General features: G+C 50.1%; 7 protein-coding genes across 7 annotated transcripts; 2 read left to right on the top strand and 5 right to left on the bottom strand.

The window, feature by feature from the left end:
* Positions 1–1,003: 1,003 nt before the first annotated feature.
* On the top strand, positions 1,004–1,975 carry MYCFIDRAFT_209517 (putative GPI anchored protein). The gene is made up of 3 exons (XM_007922709.1): positions 1,004–1,276; positions 1,328–1,624; positions 1,687–1,975. The coding sequence occupies exons 1-3, from the start codon at positions 1,051–1,053 to the stop codon at positions 1,827–1,829; spliced, it is 666 nt and encodes a 221-aa protein (XP_007920900.1). The 5' UTR covers positions 1,004–1,050; the 3' UTR covers positions 1,830–1,975.
* Positions 1,976–2,548: 573 nt separating this feature from the next.
* Positions 2,549–5,120, bottom strand: MYCFIDRAFT_126279 (enigma family member protein; the record flags this gene model as incomplete). Its single annotated transcript, XM_007924088.1, has 4 exons — positions 2,549–2,647; positions 2,700–3,498; positions 3,892–4,590; positions 4,723–5,120. The coding sequence occupies 4 exons, from the start codon at positions 5,118–5,120 to the stop codon at positions 2,549–2,551; spliced, it is 1,995 nt and encodes a 664-aa protein (XP_007922279.1).
* Positions 5,121–9,624: 4,504 nt separating this feature from the next.
* Positions 9,625–9,819, bottom strand: MYCFIDRAFT_169304 (uncharacterized protein; the record flags this gene model as incomplete). The annotated part of the gene is made up of 2 exons (XM_007922710.1): positions 9,625–9,692; positions 9,723–9,819. The coding sequence occupies 2 exons, from the start codon at positions 9,817–9,819 to the stop codon at positions 9,625–9,627; spliced, it is 165 nt and encodes a 54-aa protein (XP_007920901.1).
* Positions 9,820–10,599: 780 nt separating this feature from the next.
* MYCFIDRAFT_212903 (uncharacterized protein) lies at positions 10,600–12,402 on the top strand (the record flags this gene model as incomplete). Its single annotated transcript, XM_007922711.1, has 3 exons — positions 10,600–10,647; positions 11,175–11,406; positions 11,458–12,402. 3 exons carry the CDS (start codon positions 10,600–10,602, stop codon positions 12,096–12,098), a joined length of 921 nt encoding a protein of 306 aa, XP_007920902.1. The 3' UTR covers positions 12,099–12,402.
* Positions 12,403–12,624: 222 nt separating this feature from the next.
* On the bottom strand, positions 12,625–14,142 carry MYCFIDRAFT_148147 (uncharacterized protein). Its single transcript, XM_007922712.1, has one exon. The coding sequence runs from the start codon at positions 13,988–13,990 to the stop codon at positions 12,893–12,895; it is 1,098 nt and encodes a 365-aa protein (XP_007920903.1). The 5' UTR covers positions 13,991–14,142; the 3' UTR covers positions 12,625–12,892.
* A 623-nt stretch (positions 14,143–14,765) lies between these two features.
* On the bottom strand, positions 14,766–16,216 carry MYCFIDRAFT_75339 (uncharacterized protein; the record flags this gene model as incomplete). The annotated part of the gene is made up of 2 exons (XM_007922170.1): positions 14,766–15,627; positions 15,936–16,216. 2 exons carry the CDS (start codon positions 16,214–16,216, stop codon positions 14,766–14,768), a joined length of 1,143 nt encoding a protein of 380 aa, XP_007920361.1.
* Positions 16,217–16,298: 82 nt separating this feature from the next.
* MYCFIDRAFT_169307 (uncharacterized protein) lies at positions 16,299–17,256 on the bottom strand (the record flags this gene model as incomplete). Its single annotated transcript, XM_007922713.1, has 8 exons — positions 16,299–16,365; positions 16,394–16,513; positions 16,564–16,664; positions 16,702–16,800; positions 16,827–16,919; positions 16,951–16,962; positions 17,000–17,111; positions 17,147–17,256. The coding sequence occupies 8 exons, from the start codon at positions 17,254–17,256 to the stop codon at positions 16,299–16,301; spliced, it is 714 nt and encodes a 237-aa protein (XP_007920904.1).
* Between the last annotated feature and the right edge of the window lie 354 nt (positions 17,257–17,610).

The raw sequence follows: 17,610 nt of genomic DNA on the forward strand, positions 1-17,610 counted from the left end.
GTCGCCTGCTCTCTCTTCTGGAGTGTATCACATGTTGACTTCCTTCAACGATACAGCTGCCTGGGAGTCTCGCACATGCCGTCGAGATTCTTCTCAACGCCAAGCGCTCGAGGCCGAGTGAAGGAAGAAGCCGCGCAAGCTCCGGTGCGCCACCGTGCACGGGTTGAAGCCTTGAATTTCCATGTGTCACGGTAGGCTTGCCATCAGCTAGCCCGTCCAAGGAACAGGCCTGGCGTTATCGACGGCTCCAGGGGAAGCGCAAAGCCTCCCAGGATCTTTTGCCGTCCGGTAGAGTTGAAGCGGGCCGTCAACGAAGAAGATCTGCTCTGCATGACACACGTGAAGAGCTGTCAGCTGACCTTGAAGTTGCGACATCCGAATGTAGCCGGCCGGCGCACACAGCCGAGCATTCCCAATAAGCCTCGCGCGCCAGAAATAGCTCGATTCGCATGGACATTGAGGTGCCTCGTGGACGGCGAAAGGCAAACAGGAAGGCGCGAGTCGTTGAAATAATGGAGTTCATCAGGAACTCGGCCGGTACTGATCTTGACCTGTGCGGATCATGTGGATATACGATGGATAGTGGCGTGCTTGCCAGATTTGGCAGGGCAATTTCGCTGCGCTTCTTGTCGGCAGTCGCAAACTGTGCTCGAGCAGCTGGTGCAGGACAGCTTGCTACGGACCAGCACCAACGATTGACCGCTGGGTTGCGCAAAGTCTCTCCAAATACGAAGGTAGTCTCAGATAGTCAGCTTGGGCAGGCAGGTACGAATAGGTGGCAACGGCGAACAAGGTTTGAACTTTGCTCTAGCTCCAGCGTTATTGCCATCAACTTGTATCGACAACCGCCAGCCTCGATTGGACACTGTACAGATGGACAGGGGTGCTTCAGAGAGGTCTGTACGCTGACATCTGCTGGTCCTTCATCTCACTTCGTATTATTATTCTATAACGTTACGCGTCCAACGACCCTCGTTCAAAGGAACTCTGTATTATACTATCGCCCTCTTGCATCACCTCCTCTAATCCTCTTTCACCCCAATAATAATAATGTACTTCACACGCTCGTTGCTCATCGCCCTCGGCGCAGCCATTACTGCCTTTGCACAGGGCACTGGCTCTCAAGCGAACCCCTTCAACATCCCAACTACTGGCCTCCAAGCTACTGCTGGCGAGCCGTTGACCCTCTCATGGAAGCCCACCACCTCTGGCACCATTTCCTTGATTCTGCGCAGTGGCAGCAGCAATAACCTTGCTGCCGGAACTGTCATCGCATGTTCGTTGCCCACAGCTTCTTGTCTTCGCGTCTTTGACTAATGCCATGCAGCCAAAATCGCCAACACCGGATCCTACACATGGACTCCAGACAAGGACACCACTCGTGGTTCCGACTACACCATTGAGATTGTCAGCGATAGCGATTCATCCGCCACCAACTACACCCCATACTTCGTTCTTCAGAGCGACAATACTGTCGCTGCCACGACCAGCAATGTGACCCTCGGTGCTCCAAGCTCCACCCTCTCTCTCTCCACCGCCGCTGTTACTGCCAGCCCAAGCGCTTTCCCAACTACCAACATGTCCGGCAGCATGACCACCATGACTGGAACCTCCTCCGGATCAAGTGAGTTGTCAAAAATACTCGCATTCTTCCGATTGTGCCACTAACCTATTCCGCGCGCGCAGAGACCACCGAAACTGCCCGCGCATCCGGCTCCAAGTCGTCCGCCAGCGCGACTGGTTCAGCGACATCCGCAGCCGGTGCTGCTCGCGCTACCGTCATGGCCGGTATGCTCGGAGCCGTTGCTCTCGGTGCTCTCGTTCTGTGAAGAGGATGAATATGTAATGCGACGGCCTGCTGTTGTGTGAGCGTGCTGCACATGTACAAAGAGATTCGAGAACGTCATGGAGACAATATGAAGTTTTCGAAGTGCTTCTTGTAGATATATTGGAATACGAAAAGATGGAGGTTGCGAAACTCTTCATTTTCTTTCTCAAGACAAACAAGTGTGTGCTCTCGAATGAATCAATGATAGAGATTGAGAGAATCGGAATTGTCGACCCTGGGGGTATATACTCAAATCAGCCTGCGATCGGTTCTGTGTTGAGATCAGGACAGCGTATGATTGCGAGGCCAGCAATGGATGGGTTTGAGTGAACGTTGATGGATCCTCCGAACATGACTTGCGAGCGGAAGTGCGGCGCAAGGACGAAAAATAGATGTGAAGTCAAAAGGAAAGAAAGACGAATGCAAGAAACCTCAAATGTGGTCCACTAATTCTCGTGCATGCCAGGGATGCTGTGGGTCCGTATGGGGCTGTCCCTTCCTCTTATCATGCAGGACGATGCAGGACGATGCACGTCACCGTCTGCATAAGAAGCGCACGACCCTATCTTGTCGACTACTCTCGATTTCCGAAGAGCCTGTTGAGGTAGTCAGGGTTCTGCCGTGCGTGTTCGGCTCAGTTGACAAATTGGAGTTGCTATTGACGGACTCAATTCTACAAGTATTGCTGTGATAGAACTTTCCTAAGACTCTGAACATCGCCTATGCCTTCAGTCTCCTCTCCTCGCACTTGACGCAGACCGGATCTTGACTTTCACCACGAAGGAAGTATCGTCCATCTTCGAATTCACCATTGCATTCCTACATCACAGTCAGCATCGAAACATTATCGTGAAGGAAATGTATGACTTACCAGGCAGACAAAACAGTTGGCATGCCAGTCACTTCCGAGAGCCTTGACGACAACATCCGTGACCGGCTTCTTGCACTTTCTGCATTTGCTCGAATAGCGATTCGTATGGCAACCGACACACCAAGCATATCCGTCTTTCTCAACGAATGGCGTAGTGGAGTCGAAGGGATCACCGCATTGAGCACAGAAGAAATGACCAGCATGCCATTCCGCTCCGCAGGCGACAATGATCTCACCTTCGATCGGCGTCTTGCAAGATTTGCAGCGTGGTGAGAAAATCTCGTGAAAGTCGAGATGGCAGTAGAAGCGAAGACTCTCATCACCATCTTCGGCTTCCCATCTCTCAAGGTCTTCTGGTGCCGCATCTTCAGGAATGGGAATTGGTAGACCGTGCTGCCTCGCGCGAATTCGCTCCACTCTGGCACTTCGCTGCTTGTCTGGCTCGGGATAGAATGCAACGCACTCAAGATTGGTCTCACAGTGGTGGCAGACGAAGCATCCTGGATGGAATCGCTCTCCAGCTGCAGAAAGGATTCGACCCGCAATTGGTAGAGCACATTGGGCACATAGTGCTCCAGACTGCCGAATGGACGGAGTCATGTGCGGTGTAGACTTCAGAGCCAGGACAGGAGTAGTATTCGCGTGACGAGGCAGAGGTCGACCAGGTGCTGGCGCACTGCCAGCAGAAGGCAATGGTCTTTGTGGTATTCTGCTTCTAGGTGGAGAGCTTGGACTTGCACCATTGACGCTGACTTCAGGCACATCGACATTTATCACTGGAACAGTGGGGCTCGCGCTGCTAGGCTCCTCTGGCAAGGAAATGCATGGATTGGGCGGCTCGTCTGGTGCACAGATTGTCGGTATTGGAGGCGGAGGCGCATTTCTACTGCTGCTCGAGGGCATTGACGATCGTGAAGATGCTTTCCATTTGGGAACCTCGTCGACGTTGATTTTGGGTATCCTTGAAGGAGACTCCAATCGCGGACGCGGAGAAGCAGGTTTGCTTGGACACTCATGTGGGCTGACCTGAGGGCGAGGACTCTTCGGCGGCGACTCTGGCGGCGTTCTGGAAGAGCTACATCCAGGTCTACCAATCTTAAGAGGTGTAGGAAGGCTGTCCGCCCTATGCAGAGAGTTCGTCTCCTCCTCAACGGCTCGACCAACTCTGAATGGCTGGGCTGTGGGATCTGACCTGGGCAACGGGGCGATGCTTTGCTGCTCTTCCATCATGATCTCCTTGAGTTTCCAGTCCTCCTTGAAGCTTACAATTGGTCTTCCAGGTTTATCACTGACCACGGTAGGCCGTGGCAAAGCTGGGCTGTAATCCCTACGAGATTTGCTTGTTGCTGATCGAATATCATCGCCGCGGATTTCTATGCCGTTCTTTGTGGGTGTGTTTTTCGGTGCAACCTCGTCCTCCGCATCGTGACCAGTATCTCCTGGCGGTGTGGGTGGTAGCGAGAGCGGCTCATTTGATGTGTAGAGAGCATTTCTGCTCTGGCTTGGAGGGTTGCGGTGGATTTCTACTCGATCATGTCGTGGTGACCTAGCTCCAGGCAAGCTCTGTAGAGTCGGCGCAGAGTTAGAGCGCTCCATCCTATCCACATGTGCCCTGACTCTTGCAAATGGATTTTTCCGGACGTAAGAAGGTATATGCTGGGTCGAAGCAGCAGGCACAGATTCTCGTATCTCCTCGTGAATGATTGTGGGTGCTTTGCTCTTTGTGGGTGATTGACCTTCTTCTGGATCCTCCCAAATTCGGTCGTCTGGATGCATGAACTTCTTCTTTTCGCCAGACATGATACGAACAGGTGCGCGTTTGCTTCCACTGCTAACCCGGCGATGTGCGACTGCAATATCTTGAGCGACCGAGGACGCTATCTGGTCATAGCTCTTGCCGCTGGATTCGCGTCTTTTCTTGAGCACCGATAGCTCCTTCGAGGGTGGGCTGGATTTGCATTGGATCACGTACTTTCTCGGTTCGTTGGAGATTCTGTTGTCTCCCGAGGCCGCATTTGAAGACTGGCTGCCATCTGAAGCGCTCCTTTGCGAACCAGAAGCAGAGCCTTGACTGAAGGTACGCGAGTAGCTTCCCTTTCGCAAATGTGACCTGTAGTCCTTGAGATCTGGATTTCTATATGGCGCATCAGCGGCCTCTGGGTTTTGGTGTTTCCACACCAACTCGGCCGCTTCGTCGCGTGCTGCCGCGTGCATGGTTTGCTCTGCTCTGAGGTCCATGTCTTGTAGAGCTTGTCTGAGCGACTTCGATTCTTGCTTTTGCATCCACGTTGTACCATTCTCGATATACGTTATGCTTGGTGTGCGGCGCATGGTTTGTCTGTCGTCAGTCTGCGAATGAGGGCCAGGCGAGGCTGATGGCGCTCGTGCGAGTGGTCTGCCAGCGAAGGGGCTTCTATTCATCGTGCGATTCGATGTGTCGGACTCGGTGCGGCGATGCGAAAGCTGCATATGCGGCATGCTGCTGCTCGACGCGAGGGTCGGTCGATCGCCATTTCGCGGCTCTTCCGTCGTCGTCGCTTGGGCAGTTTCGGATCCTCTCAAGCCGCCGAATTTGCTGGGCGGCGGTGGTCGTGAGCCGGACGGACGCGGCTTTTCTGACCGCAGGTCTTTGAGGTATTGAGCTGTAGGCGTTGCTGGTGAGCTTACACCCTCATCTGCAGTCATGCATTGCCGTAACTTTGACGCTCTTGGCGGCGTGTGCGGCAGAACGAACGAGGCAGAAGGGGACATTGGAAATGGTGCTGACCCTTTTCATCTTTGGAGAAGAACTGCGGACTTGGAAGCGGTCTACTGTCTCTGCGCTTCAACATCACGAACCTCGTGAGTGAAGCGTGGTTGCTGGGGTAGCTAAAGAATGTTACACAAGCCGTGATTATCGACTATAGCATTGATTGATAAAGATGGGAAGAAGCTAATGCAACTCGCATAAAAGAACAAGACGAGCACAGGAAACGCAGAAGAACGAGTGTGCAGGAAGGTGTCTCAACGCCTAGAACTATACCATGCTGGCAAGCCGCCGGGGATGCCGTGAGTCTTCGCGATTGCAAGTTTCTATCGCGCCATCAACATCGCCGTTGGCCGGAGGACGACGCGCTCCCGATCGGGAAAGACCCTTGCAGTGAGGCGCTTTCAGGTTCAGCCTCTCGTCGGAGAATAGATCTAGTGCCACACGCCTGCCATCAAGGCTCGATCTGTATCATTTCGACCGGGCTAGCGCTGTGCTATTCATACACGTGGACGTGGTTGGCGCTGCAGCTTGACCTGCTCTAACAACAGCCTGAGTGCATCTTCCGTATCATCTACAGCGTCTTACCACATCGGAGTGAAAGTGACTAGGGTGGGACCGCTGAATAACAAGTTTCTATTCGCTATAATCCATAAGGAGCAAGGGTTTGGGGAATACCCACTTTCACTCCGATGTGATTAGACGCTGTAGCGATGGGGTCCACCAACCTGTGGATGGTGTAACGTATAGCGTCTTCGCACATCGGAGTGAAAGTTAGCGTCCCCAGCCCTGGAAGGTGCATAATATTAGCACTTCCGGTACTACTAATTGCAGTGTTCTACACTAAATCGAGGTGTTAGCGCCGCGGCTAAGCATAGCACCTATAGGAACGCTTAGCTATTAAACCTTCTAATTAGAGTTACGTATAGGCACTATCTAGGGTATAAGACACTATCTTTTAGTAGATTTAATAATATATTATTTATAAGCCTCTTGCTATATTAAAGAAAGGAAGAAGGAGTAATTTAGAAGTGCGAGAAGGTTATTATATAATTAGGAGTAGGTCTACGCTAGATTAATAGTATTCGTAGGGAGAACTCGAGTATAATTATAGAGGAGGCGCGGAGGAGCGGTCGGCGATAAATAGGCAGTTTTAGTAGTATTTACGTATATAGAGTCCCCTATTAAATAGTTAGCTTCTCTCTCGTTCTCTTCCTTCGTAATGCCGTATACTTATACTAACGAGTAGTACGCGTAGAATGGCCGTAGAAGAGGTTATTCTAGCGCTATTCGTACTCGTAGTGCGCTACCTCTTCGCGATTAACGATATATTAACCTTCTAGAGGTATACCGTCTACTAGACTAGCGCCGTCTAGCTCTAATCGAAGCCCTCGAATAAGGTAAGGAAGATAGAGCGTAGTTACGCCTGCTTTCCGACGTCGTAAGTAGCTATAGTAGAAGTCTAATACTATTAGTTATACCCTCTATCTGTTTACTTAGTTTAACCCTAGCATTCGATCTAGCTCTATTGCCTTATCGGTCTAGAAGTCTACTATTAAGGCCGGCTCTATCGTAGCAGTTATCGTCGCAGTTATCGCAATCTCGTCGCTCTTAGGCTTAGCTTCTACGGTTTAATAACCCTCTTCGCTATTAATTCTATATCTAACACTATAACTGTACGCTATCTGTTCTACTACCTATTTACGACCGTCCGCCGGAATATAATAAGTCGGAGATACAACTTCGAGAGCAGCGCGAGCTTAAATAGCAACTTTTAAGCTAAATACGTCGTTTATAGGTTAAGGTTCTCGATTTAACTAAATAAGAGTCTTAATCTTTAGATAATAACTTAGCCTCGGTTCGGATTACCCTACGTGCCCGGCGATTCCTATTAGACCGGAGTTAGTTAACCGAAACGCCGACTACCGATTCTTAGGCTTTAGTCCTAAATATAGAGCAACTCTCTTAATCGATATAATACACTAATTTATTATACCCGATACTGTCTGCTATACTACTTACAAATCGTCCCTCTAGCTAGTTAACTCTACTAACACTTTAATCCCTTCTTTTTAGACCGCTAGGGCTATTGCTAATATACGAAATCGCGACCTAATAAACTACCGAAGAGCGTGTCTATCGCCGAGCTGTCCTGCTATACAAACTGTGCACTACTATTAAACAACTGTACCGAATAGCTAAATAGCCGATTATTTACATCTTAGAGTAGTCTCGGAGGGTATTGTCGACTATCTATTGCATCGTTTACGAGCCTTTTACCCCTAGGCGCTACTAAGCCTACCGAGTCGACGAATTCGACTATTCGTACCCTTCTCGAGAAATTGTCCTCGCCTACGTACCGATACGACGACGAGGCCGCAGGCTCTATACGGATAGACAAGAGCGCTAAATCGTCGAATTTATTACTTAGAATTCTATAATACGCCGTATAACTTTTTAGGAAGTTAGAGACTTACTCGGCTTAACTTGTAGTCTTGTAACTATCTCTCGTATCTATAGGAGGCATAGTTATCGCCGCTACGTTATACGCCCTCGGCCCTTCTATAACGACCGTATTCGACGACTCCGCCTCGAATAGGCTTAATACTATTAACACTTTACTAAAGAAGACTAAGCGAACGTTCTATAGAGCGACGAGTATACTATGTGTAATAGATTATATAAGAGGCTCTTTGTTACTCGACTAGTTAGTAAGCGTAACTAAGACTGTTATTCGAGGCCTTACTTCTAACGCCTTCCTTACTAGATAATTTAGGCCTATATTAGTAGTATTGGCGGCAAAGGACTACTCCTGCTATAGGACAAGTAATAGGGCAATATTAATAAAGAGTTATATAGTGCGAAGGTCTTGCTAATTGTTTAAGAAGAGATAAGTTAGATAAATAGCCTTATTGCTAGCTAACAACACCCTCTCGGATACGAGCCTGCCTTACTATTAAGAATAGCAGTCTTCTAATAAGACTCGGCGCCTATATATACGGCTAGACACACACTTAACTAACTACGAGCTCGCTGCATTATTGTTATAAACAACTAGCTACCTTTATTACTAGATTTAAACCCTATCGAGAACCTATAGCGAGTGATTAAGTAGGCAATTAAACGCCGTAGAAACAGACTAATAGGCCGTAACCTTTAGCTAGCAATTGTCGAAGAATACTACAACGTATCTATAGAATTGGTATAGGAATAAGTTAATAGTATGCCGGCTCGTTGTCGTGCAGTAATTAACGCTAATAGCGGTTAAATACAGTAGTAGATAGCAGTCTTTAAACCAGCCTTCTATACGGCTTCAAAAACACCCTCCTTCTTAACCCTAATCGTTACTAAACTAGCTATCTATACGGCTTTAAAAACACCCTCCTTCTTAACCCCAATCGTTACTAAACTAGCCTTCTATACGGCTTTAAAAACACCCTCCTTCTTAACCCTAATCGTTACTATACTAGCTAAAGAACTAAGGTTCCTCGAAATCGCACTAATTAGCTTCTAACACCTAGTTATACTATACTTTGTATAGTAAGCGGTGCCGCTTAACAAGGGTTACGATACCTTAGAACGTATTAGCGCTCTTTTACTCCGATACGTTAAGACGCTATATATAAGGAGGCTTTCGTAATTCCGGCCGTTCGTTAGCGTGGATTTGTAAGCATCTTAGCGTTCTATATCGATACTTCTACGAATTACTATACGCTCTATAGCGATGCAATTATACTAATTTTTGCACTAAAATAATCGTAGCGTCGAGTTCTATAATTCTAAAATTATAGGCAATGTATTATAGCAGAATATACTAATATAGAAGTATGTAGTTTAAAGCCTAGTCGAATAGCTAAGTGCCGCTAAGTTAGGGTCTAGCGAGGGTCGGCAATGTCCGCTAAGTCCTAATAATAGGCTACTTTAGTATCGTATTCGCCGGCGCGGAAGCGTTTAATAGCCCTTCGGAGCTTAGCATCTTTATTAATAGTTAATAGCGCATTCTATAATGGATATTTAGACCTTATAATAGCGGTAGTTATAGTAGTGTAGCTTAGAAGAGAAGAATTCTAATAATATAGTATAGTATATCGCATGCGACTAAGGGAATGTTAGCTGTCGAGATTCGCGGAAGTTGCCGCTTTCTAATCAATGCTAAACTAACTACTAATCGATTGGTATCTACTGGAAACAGCTAGCGGCGGCCCTTCCCACCGCGCTAACGAGGTGGGTGGCATCACGAAAGCCTCCTTGCATACGTTACACGCTCTGTAATACACTGAGTTTCATCTGTACCACTAGCCCCTGAATGACCTCCTTCGGGACTTCGGTATTTTCGAACACAACCCGCGATGCTTCCTGATCTGGGACGGCCATCAGGACTCAAATGCTTCGACCTGCCGACAATGCCCGAATGACAACTCCTCTTGTGCTGCTGAAGATGATCTTTCCTTTTGGACGGCTTAATATCGCACCGACTGCAGGCGAAGCTCTTGCCGCATCCAGAGTATTTGCACACAAAACAAGCATGGCCAGTCTCTTTGGCATGAAGCTCCAGCTTCGATCGACTCGGATACGAAGTGCTGCATAGGTTACAGGATAGCCGTTCTATTTCCTGACGCTGGCGATATGTGGCTTCTGAAGAGGAGTTCGAAACGGTCCATTCCTCGTCACTGCAATAAAGAGTATGAAGCTCGGGATTTAACGCATGTGGAGCATTGTCCGACGATATGACATCTGCGAACGATGAAATGGTTAATCAGATGCTTCCGTGCATTGCGCCGTGCTTGCCACATGGCCTGGTCCGTTTTTCCAGAGCATCATGGTCTATATGCGTTAGCTCAAAGACGTCCTCGTTCGACCCCGAAAAACAAGTTGCAGAGGTGCCAGCATTGCCCGGAACTCCCAGCTCAGCGAGGCGAAGCGAATGACTCCGCCCGTGAGTAGAGGGGGAAAGAGCTTGGGATACGCAGTTCAAGATCAGGCCGAAAGAGCGTGACACCGTAGACCGCGTTGTTCAATCTCGATCTCTTGGTGCCTCGATCACGGCGAGGCAGAGGATCTTTGAAATGGAATGCCTAGGGCATTCGGCTATCATGTAACCCGAAAACACTGATTTGATGTCTTCAAGCTGCTATCTAAAAATTCTAGCTGACAATGGACGTCAAGCTGGCAGCTGTAGGCGATTTGAGCGGCCGGACACTGGTGAGGGGGCACTCCAGTGCGCAGTACTCACTCGTCAAGAGTCGTACCCCTCTGAAAACGATTGCTGCAAACACCAGAATCATACATTGGCTCCTGAACAGCTTGAGAGCTTTGCGCAGCTGGTCCAGAAGGTTGTGCATTCTTCCGAACGAGGTCCAGCTCTTTCCTCATTGAGTAGATTGTGGCATCTGTCTTGCGATCAGTAAGTGTTCCCGTTGTCTTCGGCTCAGGTAAGCTCCGTTCCTCGAACGGGGGCCTAGCATCGATCACACGGTTCTTCATGGCAGACATGAGCCTTTCAAATACTCTCAACTGCAGAAGCCCATCGACAACAATGCCACGATTTTACTCGGGATCTTTGCTGCACGAAAGGGCGATTGGGGCTGTGTTCCGTTGAGAGAGGGCGACACGTTGGACGAGTGGCGAGCGTGCCGGGTTGAGGCCGCAGCACTTTAATCGTCACTCCTTACCATCAATCTTTATACCTCTTTCATAGCTCCGCTTGACCATCTTCTCTTCATTTCAAGCACTCACGCGAAGAGCACCAAGAATACTTTCGCAACACCTCTGGATTCGCGCTCCGCGATATCTCAGCACTGTATACCACTCGACTCAATGTCGACCTCTCGAATTCGGGCGATCACGATCGCGCTCAGCGCAGACCTCGCAATTATGCAAGGGCTCAGCAACTCCAGGACGAGTCGAGAGATCTTGGGACTGGAGAACAACCACCACGCGTCCGACAGCGCGGCACTGAGCGTAAGCATATTCACGCCAGACATTCAGAGCGTCGTGCTGACACCCAGACAGGCCAGCCAACTGCAGCTCTGCCGATTTATGGCCTAGACACTGTGTTCGAGACCGACAGGCGTTTGGAACGGATCGAAAGGCTTGGACCAGAGCGTCGAACCTACGGTGGTTCCGGGAGAAGACTTCGTGCGGCAGATGTGGTTTATCGACCACGATCGAACTCCCGCGAAAGGTACTTTGGAGGCGATGAAAACCGTGGCCTCACTACCTCGTACGTCCAAGACGGGTACGACTACGGCGCGTTGGGCGGTATCTACACCGTGGTCGGACGAACATCTGTGCCGCACGCTGAACGCGAAGGTCCAAATGGCGCATATGACATCCGCGCCACCGACACCAGAAGAGCTTTCCGGCAGTATGGCGCAGCCCATCAGGAACAGCAGTATGGCGACACTCGCTCCTTTGATGCTGTCGTAGACTTGGCGATGTCTAGCCAGCAAAGAGCTTCTTCTCGCCAGAACTCCGGTTTCGAAAATTTCGATCGCGGCAGCCCATCAGGCTCACGCCAGTCGTCCGGGTTCGTTTACACCGGTTTTGTAGATACTCGCCGCAGCCGTCGCGACTCTCGAACGGAGTCGTATGTCAATGGCGACGCCTGGTCCTACTACTCCCGATCGCAGGACTCCGAGCGACGTCGATAAGTCTTCCCAGGAGGACTGGAGAAGACGCTGGCAGAGCCCGAAACAGCCATTGCAACGAATCAAGACTTGCTTTGAGATTTGGCAACTTTGTGCCTGCCAGTAAGTAAGTGTTTGGGAGTTCTGAGTGTTCGTACTGCCTTTTCGATACCCCCTATTCATTTGCAATCGTGAGAAATCTTTGTTTGATCTGCGGTAAAAGGAGGAATGAATGCTGTTGTTTCAGTAGATGTTAAAGACTATAGGGCAGATGAGGCGCGAGTGGTAGCATGTACTTCACGAGAAACGCGAATGGGTTCGGCTTCTGCTTATAACACAATCCCACGTCCACTCAAGGCCGCCAGCCTGCTTGACCGGACATGCTCAGCCGCTTGTGTTGGCTCGCACTAGCCTGTCGTCAACATCGCCCGGTGGCTACAACGCCTTTTGCACCTGGCGGACCATTGTGGCGCAGTGTCAATTGGTCGCCAGCTTCCAAGTTCCAGTCTTCTTGTGAGGCACAGCTGGCGGCTTGCACACGGGTGCATGTGCGCCCCACCAGAGGCCTGGTGTGGACATCTTCTTTACAAATTTGTGATTGAGATGCCGTTGTCGAGGTCGAGATGCTCAATCTTATAAACAAAGTGAAGTTGCTAGATTTACATAGGCTGACAGCCATACAGAGTGATGCTTCGTAAACCACCGATGCTGGCCACTTCTTGTGCGTGATAGCACGTACCCTTCTCAAGCATTTGAACGCCTATTTCATGCCGCTGGCTTCTTGTGACTTTAAATCCGAACTCGTGCAGGATGTGGTTTTAGTGCCTGTTTTGCGTCTTTTCGAAGCTGTCGAGTACGCTCTGCTGCACCTCGTTCCTGCCTTCCGGCAATCGCTCATTTTGATGCTCTGACTTGCTATCAGATTCCTGAGATAGCAGCTGTTGCGCTTGCGCCTTTGCCTGCGACTGAGAAACGTTGCCGTACACAGACATTGCGGTAGCTATCATTTGCCCGATATCGCCAACGTTTCCTGGAACCACCACACTCGTGCCTTCCTTGGCAAGCTTGCCGAAAGCCTCCACGTATTTCTCGGCGACGGAAAGGGACACAGCACCTTGAGCAGCCTGCTTGCCTTCGCTCAAGCTCTTCGCAACAGCGTCAATACCTCTTGCAGTTGCATTGGCCTTCAACAGGATTGCTTCAGCCTCACCAGAAGCGGCATTGATCTGCTCCGACTTAATGGCCTCAGATGCAAGGATAACGGACTGCTTGCGACCTTCAGCGATATTGATGGCAGATTGACGTTGACCTTCCGAGTCAAGAATTTCTGCACGTTTGCTTCGCTCTGCTGTGACCTGTCTATGCATGGCCTCGACCACAGGTGCAGGAGCGTGAATATCTCTGATCTCGTATCTGAGACAGCGCACGCCCCAGTCTGCTGCAGCTTCGTTGATAGCTTGTGTGATATTCGTGTTCAATGCCGCGCGCTCTTTCAAGACGTGATCCAAGGTAAGCTGACCAATCTCGCTGCGCATGGTCGTTTGCGCCAATTGCGATATGGCATAATCGGCATCTTCAACACCGTAGCTGGCCTTGTATGGATCCATCACCCGGGTGTAGAGCACACCATCGATGCCCAAAGTAACATTGTCTGCTGTTATTGCGCTTTGCGAAGGTATTTCCATGGCATTTTCCTTCAAGCTTTTGACGTAAGCTATCCGATCGATAACAGGCACCAAAATTGCTAGGCCAGGCTGAAGGATGCGGTTGAACCGTCCCATACGCTCCACTATCCACGCCGTTTGTTGTGGAACAAACTTAACGATGGTGTTTGCAGGCAAGGATGAGCGCTGGAAGTATGTGCTTGGAGGTCCGCCTACTGTCGATGATGAGCGGAACATGCTCTCTGATGGCATCGGGAAGTCATGGCGTGGACTTGTCGAGAATGCTGATCGTTGCGCGGCGTAGACAATGGGGTATCGCGAGTTCTGAATCGCCGCAATTGATCGTCTCGAGAGTGCAGGTCGTGACGATTTGAGTATGGCCACGGCTGGCTCGAGGGCTCTCGTAGTTGGGGCCATATCCAGCTGATGCGCTGATTACCTCAAGGTCTGGGTGCTCCCTGTGGCCAGCTGATGTTCTGGAAGGTGTAACGCAGTGCCAGATGGAGGTGTACCTGAACATGAAGCCTCGCTGGTTCTGCTGACTACGGCATCACCTTCGGCAGTGATTTCTCCGACCGTGCCAAGCCTTCCGCTCCTACCAACGGGGGCAAGTTATGCTCACCACCTCACCTCATGACATGTATTAACAAGGAACGAAATGACTAGCTTTTTGCCTCGCTCAGTTATTCGCCATCGCGCAATGCACACCTGTACTCCTAAGTGGCCCGCGCCTGCTCGAAAGCCTGGACTAGATGCCCATATCGAGAGAACAATGTGCTAGGTTGGTGATGCAAAAACATGCTCAACACATACGGCGGCCGACCATATGGTGGCTTCGCAGGCTGACTAGCGGAATCACCAGCCCGGGTCAAGCCTAGAGACCGGGAAAATAGCGAATCTCGTGCGAGAATCATCATGTTCGATCTTTCTCACGACAGCGACACGAACGACAGAACCAGCGATGATGTTGCAGGTGGATATGCTATATTACAGCATAGCTTGGACTGGACAGACTATGGACTCTTATCTACAGCGGGAGTTCGGGAGTCTCTCGACCGCTTTTATTCGAAGGTGACGGAGATATATGACCAAAAGCGTCTACCTGCAGCTGCGTGGATGTAAACCTGCTGTCCACGCGTGGTCGTTTAGGCGACTGAAGTCTTTTCTGCTGGTCAACATCTTCATCCTGCCTACGCTTCCGACGACTCTGAGCCTTTCTCTGTCTCCACAGCCGCTGGGCAATGATGACACCGCAGCAGAGTCGCTGGAGGTATGCGACTGGCGAAGGATCTTTCCGCTTGAACTCCACCCAGTCAATCTTATTAATACCCAGCTCCGCACCCTGCGCGCCCTGGGCCATCTTCTCGGCCAACTTCTTTACCTCATCGTTGCTCAAAGCAGTCTTGTCACGGAAAGAGAAGCGCAACGTCAGCGATGCAGCTTCTTCCGCACATCGCGCAGGTGCTGCATCTACTACCTTGGAGTCTAGGCGAGCGAGTTTGATGTATCTGTTGTTGATGCCGTGTCTTGGTTGATACACAGATCCGGTGTTCTTGCGCGACTTCACCATGTCGTGGTGAAGCTGACAGACAGTGAAGAGTTCGTCCGGCTGAGCAGTGATTCTGGCTTTCAAGCAGTCAATGAGTGCCCTTGTGAATGATTCTGGGCCTGGAATGGCTGTCGGTCGATCAGAGCTGGATGCAGCCAGAACCTCCCAGGAGCGGTCCTCCTGACCACCATCTTTCCAGATGCTACCCGCAGAGCAAGAGTCGATAATCGTCAATATATCCGCTGAACTTTCCTTCAAGACTTCCTCAGCTTCATTCCAACTAGCGTGGGGAGGAAATTTGGACTTCCGCCAGGGCTTCTCAGGATCATGCCTCTCTTCGCTGCGCACAAGTCAGCCTAGACCACGACTCTCAAACATGAGATGGCTTGCTGACCCAGTAATGTAAAGCCCCTGGCCAGGTATCGTCATGCCGTGGCCCGAGTAATACACGATCAGAAGGTTACTGCGACAAGTTCCATCATGATCAAGCGCCAAGGCATCGAGTGCATGCCGCAGCTGTCGCTGTGGAGGCTTTTCGTTGTGCAACTCCAAAATCTTTGATTTGAATTTGAAGTGAGTTTGGAAGAGCTGGTGAAGTTCTTCTGACTGCGATTTGTTAGCCAACAGGCTTTTTGAAGGGCCACATACCGAACCTCTTCCTTGCACTCCAGCCATTCATCCAGATGCTTTGCCCAGTGGATTATCAGAGCTGCAACGTTCTGGTATTTGTACGGCACTTCAAGCTCTTTGCAAGTGGTCTCCTCCCACAAGGCCTGCATACACGGGTTCCGTGACTCAGTCTCGCTCAACGCAGAGGTCAACGAATTGTCGGAATCTGTCGACTGGGTTCGTTCTGCAGCATGCTTGCTTTCTGGCTTTGTGAACAAGACATGCGCATGAATATTGGCCTCCATTTGCTCTTGGGCCATCTCAGGCAATCAGCAGTGGAAACCAATTACACCAAGATTCATTGTGAAGCTTTAAAGTCTTTAGAGAGATCATTGCTTGGAATCAGGTGCGGGAATTAATTACCTCAGCTCGCACTGCCTCAGGGCTATGGTGAGCGTGAAGTTCGCACCTTTTTATTGAGGTTCTGGAGTCCCCACATTAAGAGAAGGCTGGCCAAAGTTGGTGCATTCTGGGTTCCACGAGGAGTTGTAGCTCCATATCGAGCATGCATGTCACCCCACTCGAACCGCCGTCGCTTCGTGATTGTGCATGTTTGCCTGTTTGCCTTCGTTGCCTTCGCCGATTGCGCCGAGAGACCGCAAGATACCCCTTCCCCTTTGTGGCTGGATGGAAACACGAAAGGACGTTTTTGTTGAGGTTAAAGACTGCCTTATCTTCATCGCCGCCTCCTACTGGTGAAATTCTGGCCTTTCTTCAACAACTCTGAGCCACCTGTCTAACCCACAAACAAATATGTCGACGCAAGGTGAAGGATCAGTTGGACGTGATCAACTGGAGGTGAGGCTAGACCGTGATACGGACAAGCCACATATTGTGCCGCCAGCTAACACAAAAAGCTTGTTAGGTCACCACTGAGGCACCATCGCTTTCGCCAATAGAAGATGGTCCTTCAAAGTCAGAGGTCACCAGGGCACCCTCGAGTAGTCGCAGAATCGTAAGCGGCTTTTGCATTCGAGAAAGTCCTTCAGCTGACAGTGACAGGCCCCTGCCGACCATCGCGACGGCAAGAAAGTCCGCATCACAACGAGGGACGCGGATGGTAAAACTTCAAGCGTAATGTGCGAAGTGGTCAGCTCAAGATACGACGAAAGGTCGAAGACGTATCTGTACACGCTGAAAGAAAAAGGCACGGGACTCTTTCGCGACAATGTACGACAGAGTGACATTACATGATTCGGGTGAATGCACAGCCACTTCTAAGTTGTGTAGCCTCGCCTGTGGGCAGCTGAGCAGTAGCTGCTTGACCTCCGGTGTGTATTGGCACTACATTATTCGACATGGGAGCTTGCACCGAGACGCGAGGCCTCCGATGCATGTTACCCCATTGGCGTGACAAGTCTGGTGTAGTGCAACATACTGTACTGTACTGGATTCTCAGCAGAGATCTCTCAATGGAGGGCCAAATAAAGTGTTCTTGTAGTGCTCGACTTCTCGAAGTATTTGTACTGCCCCACGATTTCACATGTAGAAATGCATAGCATTGAAGAGTCTGTGAATACCGACGAGAAAGCTGCATTTAAAATTGTTTCACCCAGCACTGGCGCTACTTCCGACCAGAGTTTTGCCAAAGATGTCGAGGCACTGAAGACAAATTCCCGGAAATGTGAGGGACAGCCAGCCATACGTGGAAATT

Source organism: Pseudocercospora fijiensis (genome assembly GCF_000340215.1).
Source record: "Pseudocercospora fijiensis CIRAD86 unplaced genomic scaffold MYCFIscaffold_1, whole genome shotgun sequence".
Classification (NCBI taxonomy): domain Eukaryota; kingdom Fungi; phylum Ascomycota; class Dothideomycetes; order Mycosphaerellales; family Mycosphaerellaceae; genus Pseudocercospora; species Pseudocercospora fijiensis.

Coding starts and splice junctions, on each gene's coding strand:
- MYCFIDRAFT_209517 (XM_007922709.1), top strand. CDS start 1,051: ATGTACTTCACACGCTCGTTGCTCATCGCCCTCGGCGCAGCCATTACT. Junction 1,277..1,327: donor TGCCGGAACTGTCATCGCAT/GTTCGTTGCCCA, acceptor AATGCCATGCAG/CCAAAATCGCCAACACCGGA. Junction 1,625..1,686: donor TGGAACCTCCTCCGGATCAA/GTGAGTTGTCAA, acceptor CCGCGCGCGCAG/AGACCACCGAAACTGCCCGC.
- MYCFIDRAFT_148147 (XM_007922712.1), bottom strand. CDS start 13,990: ATGCCATCAGAGAGCATGTTCCGCTCATCATCGACAGTAGGCGGACCT.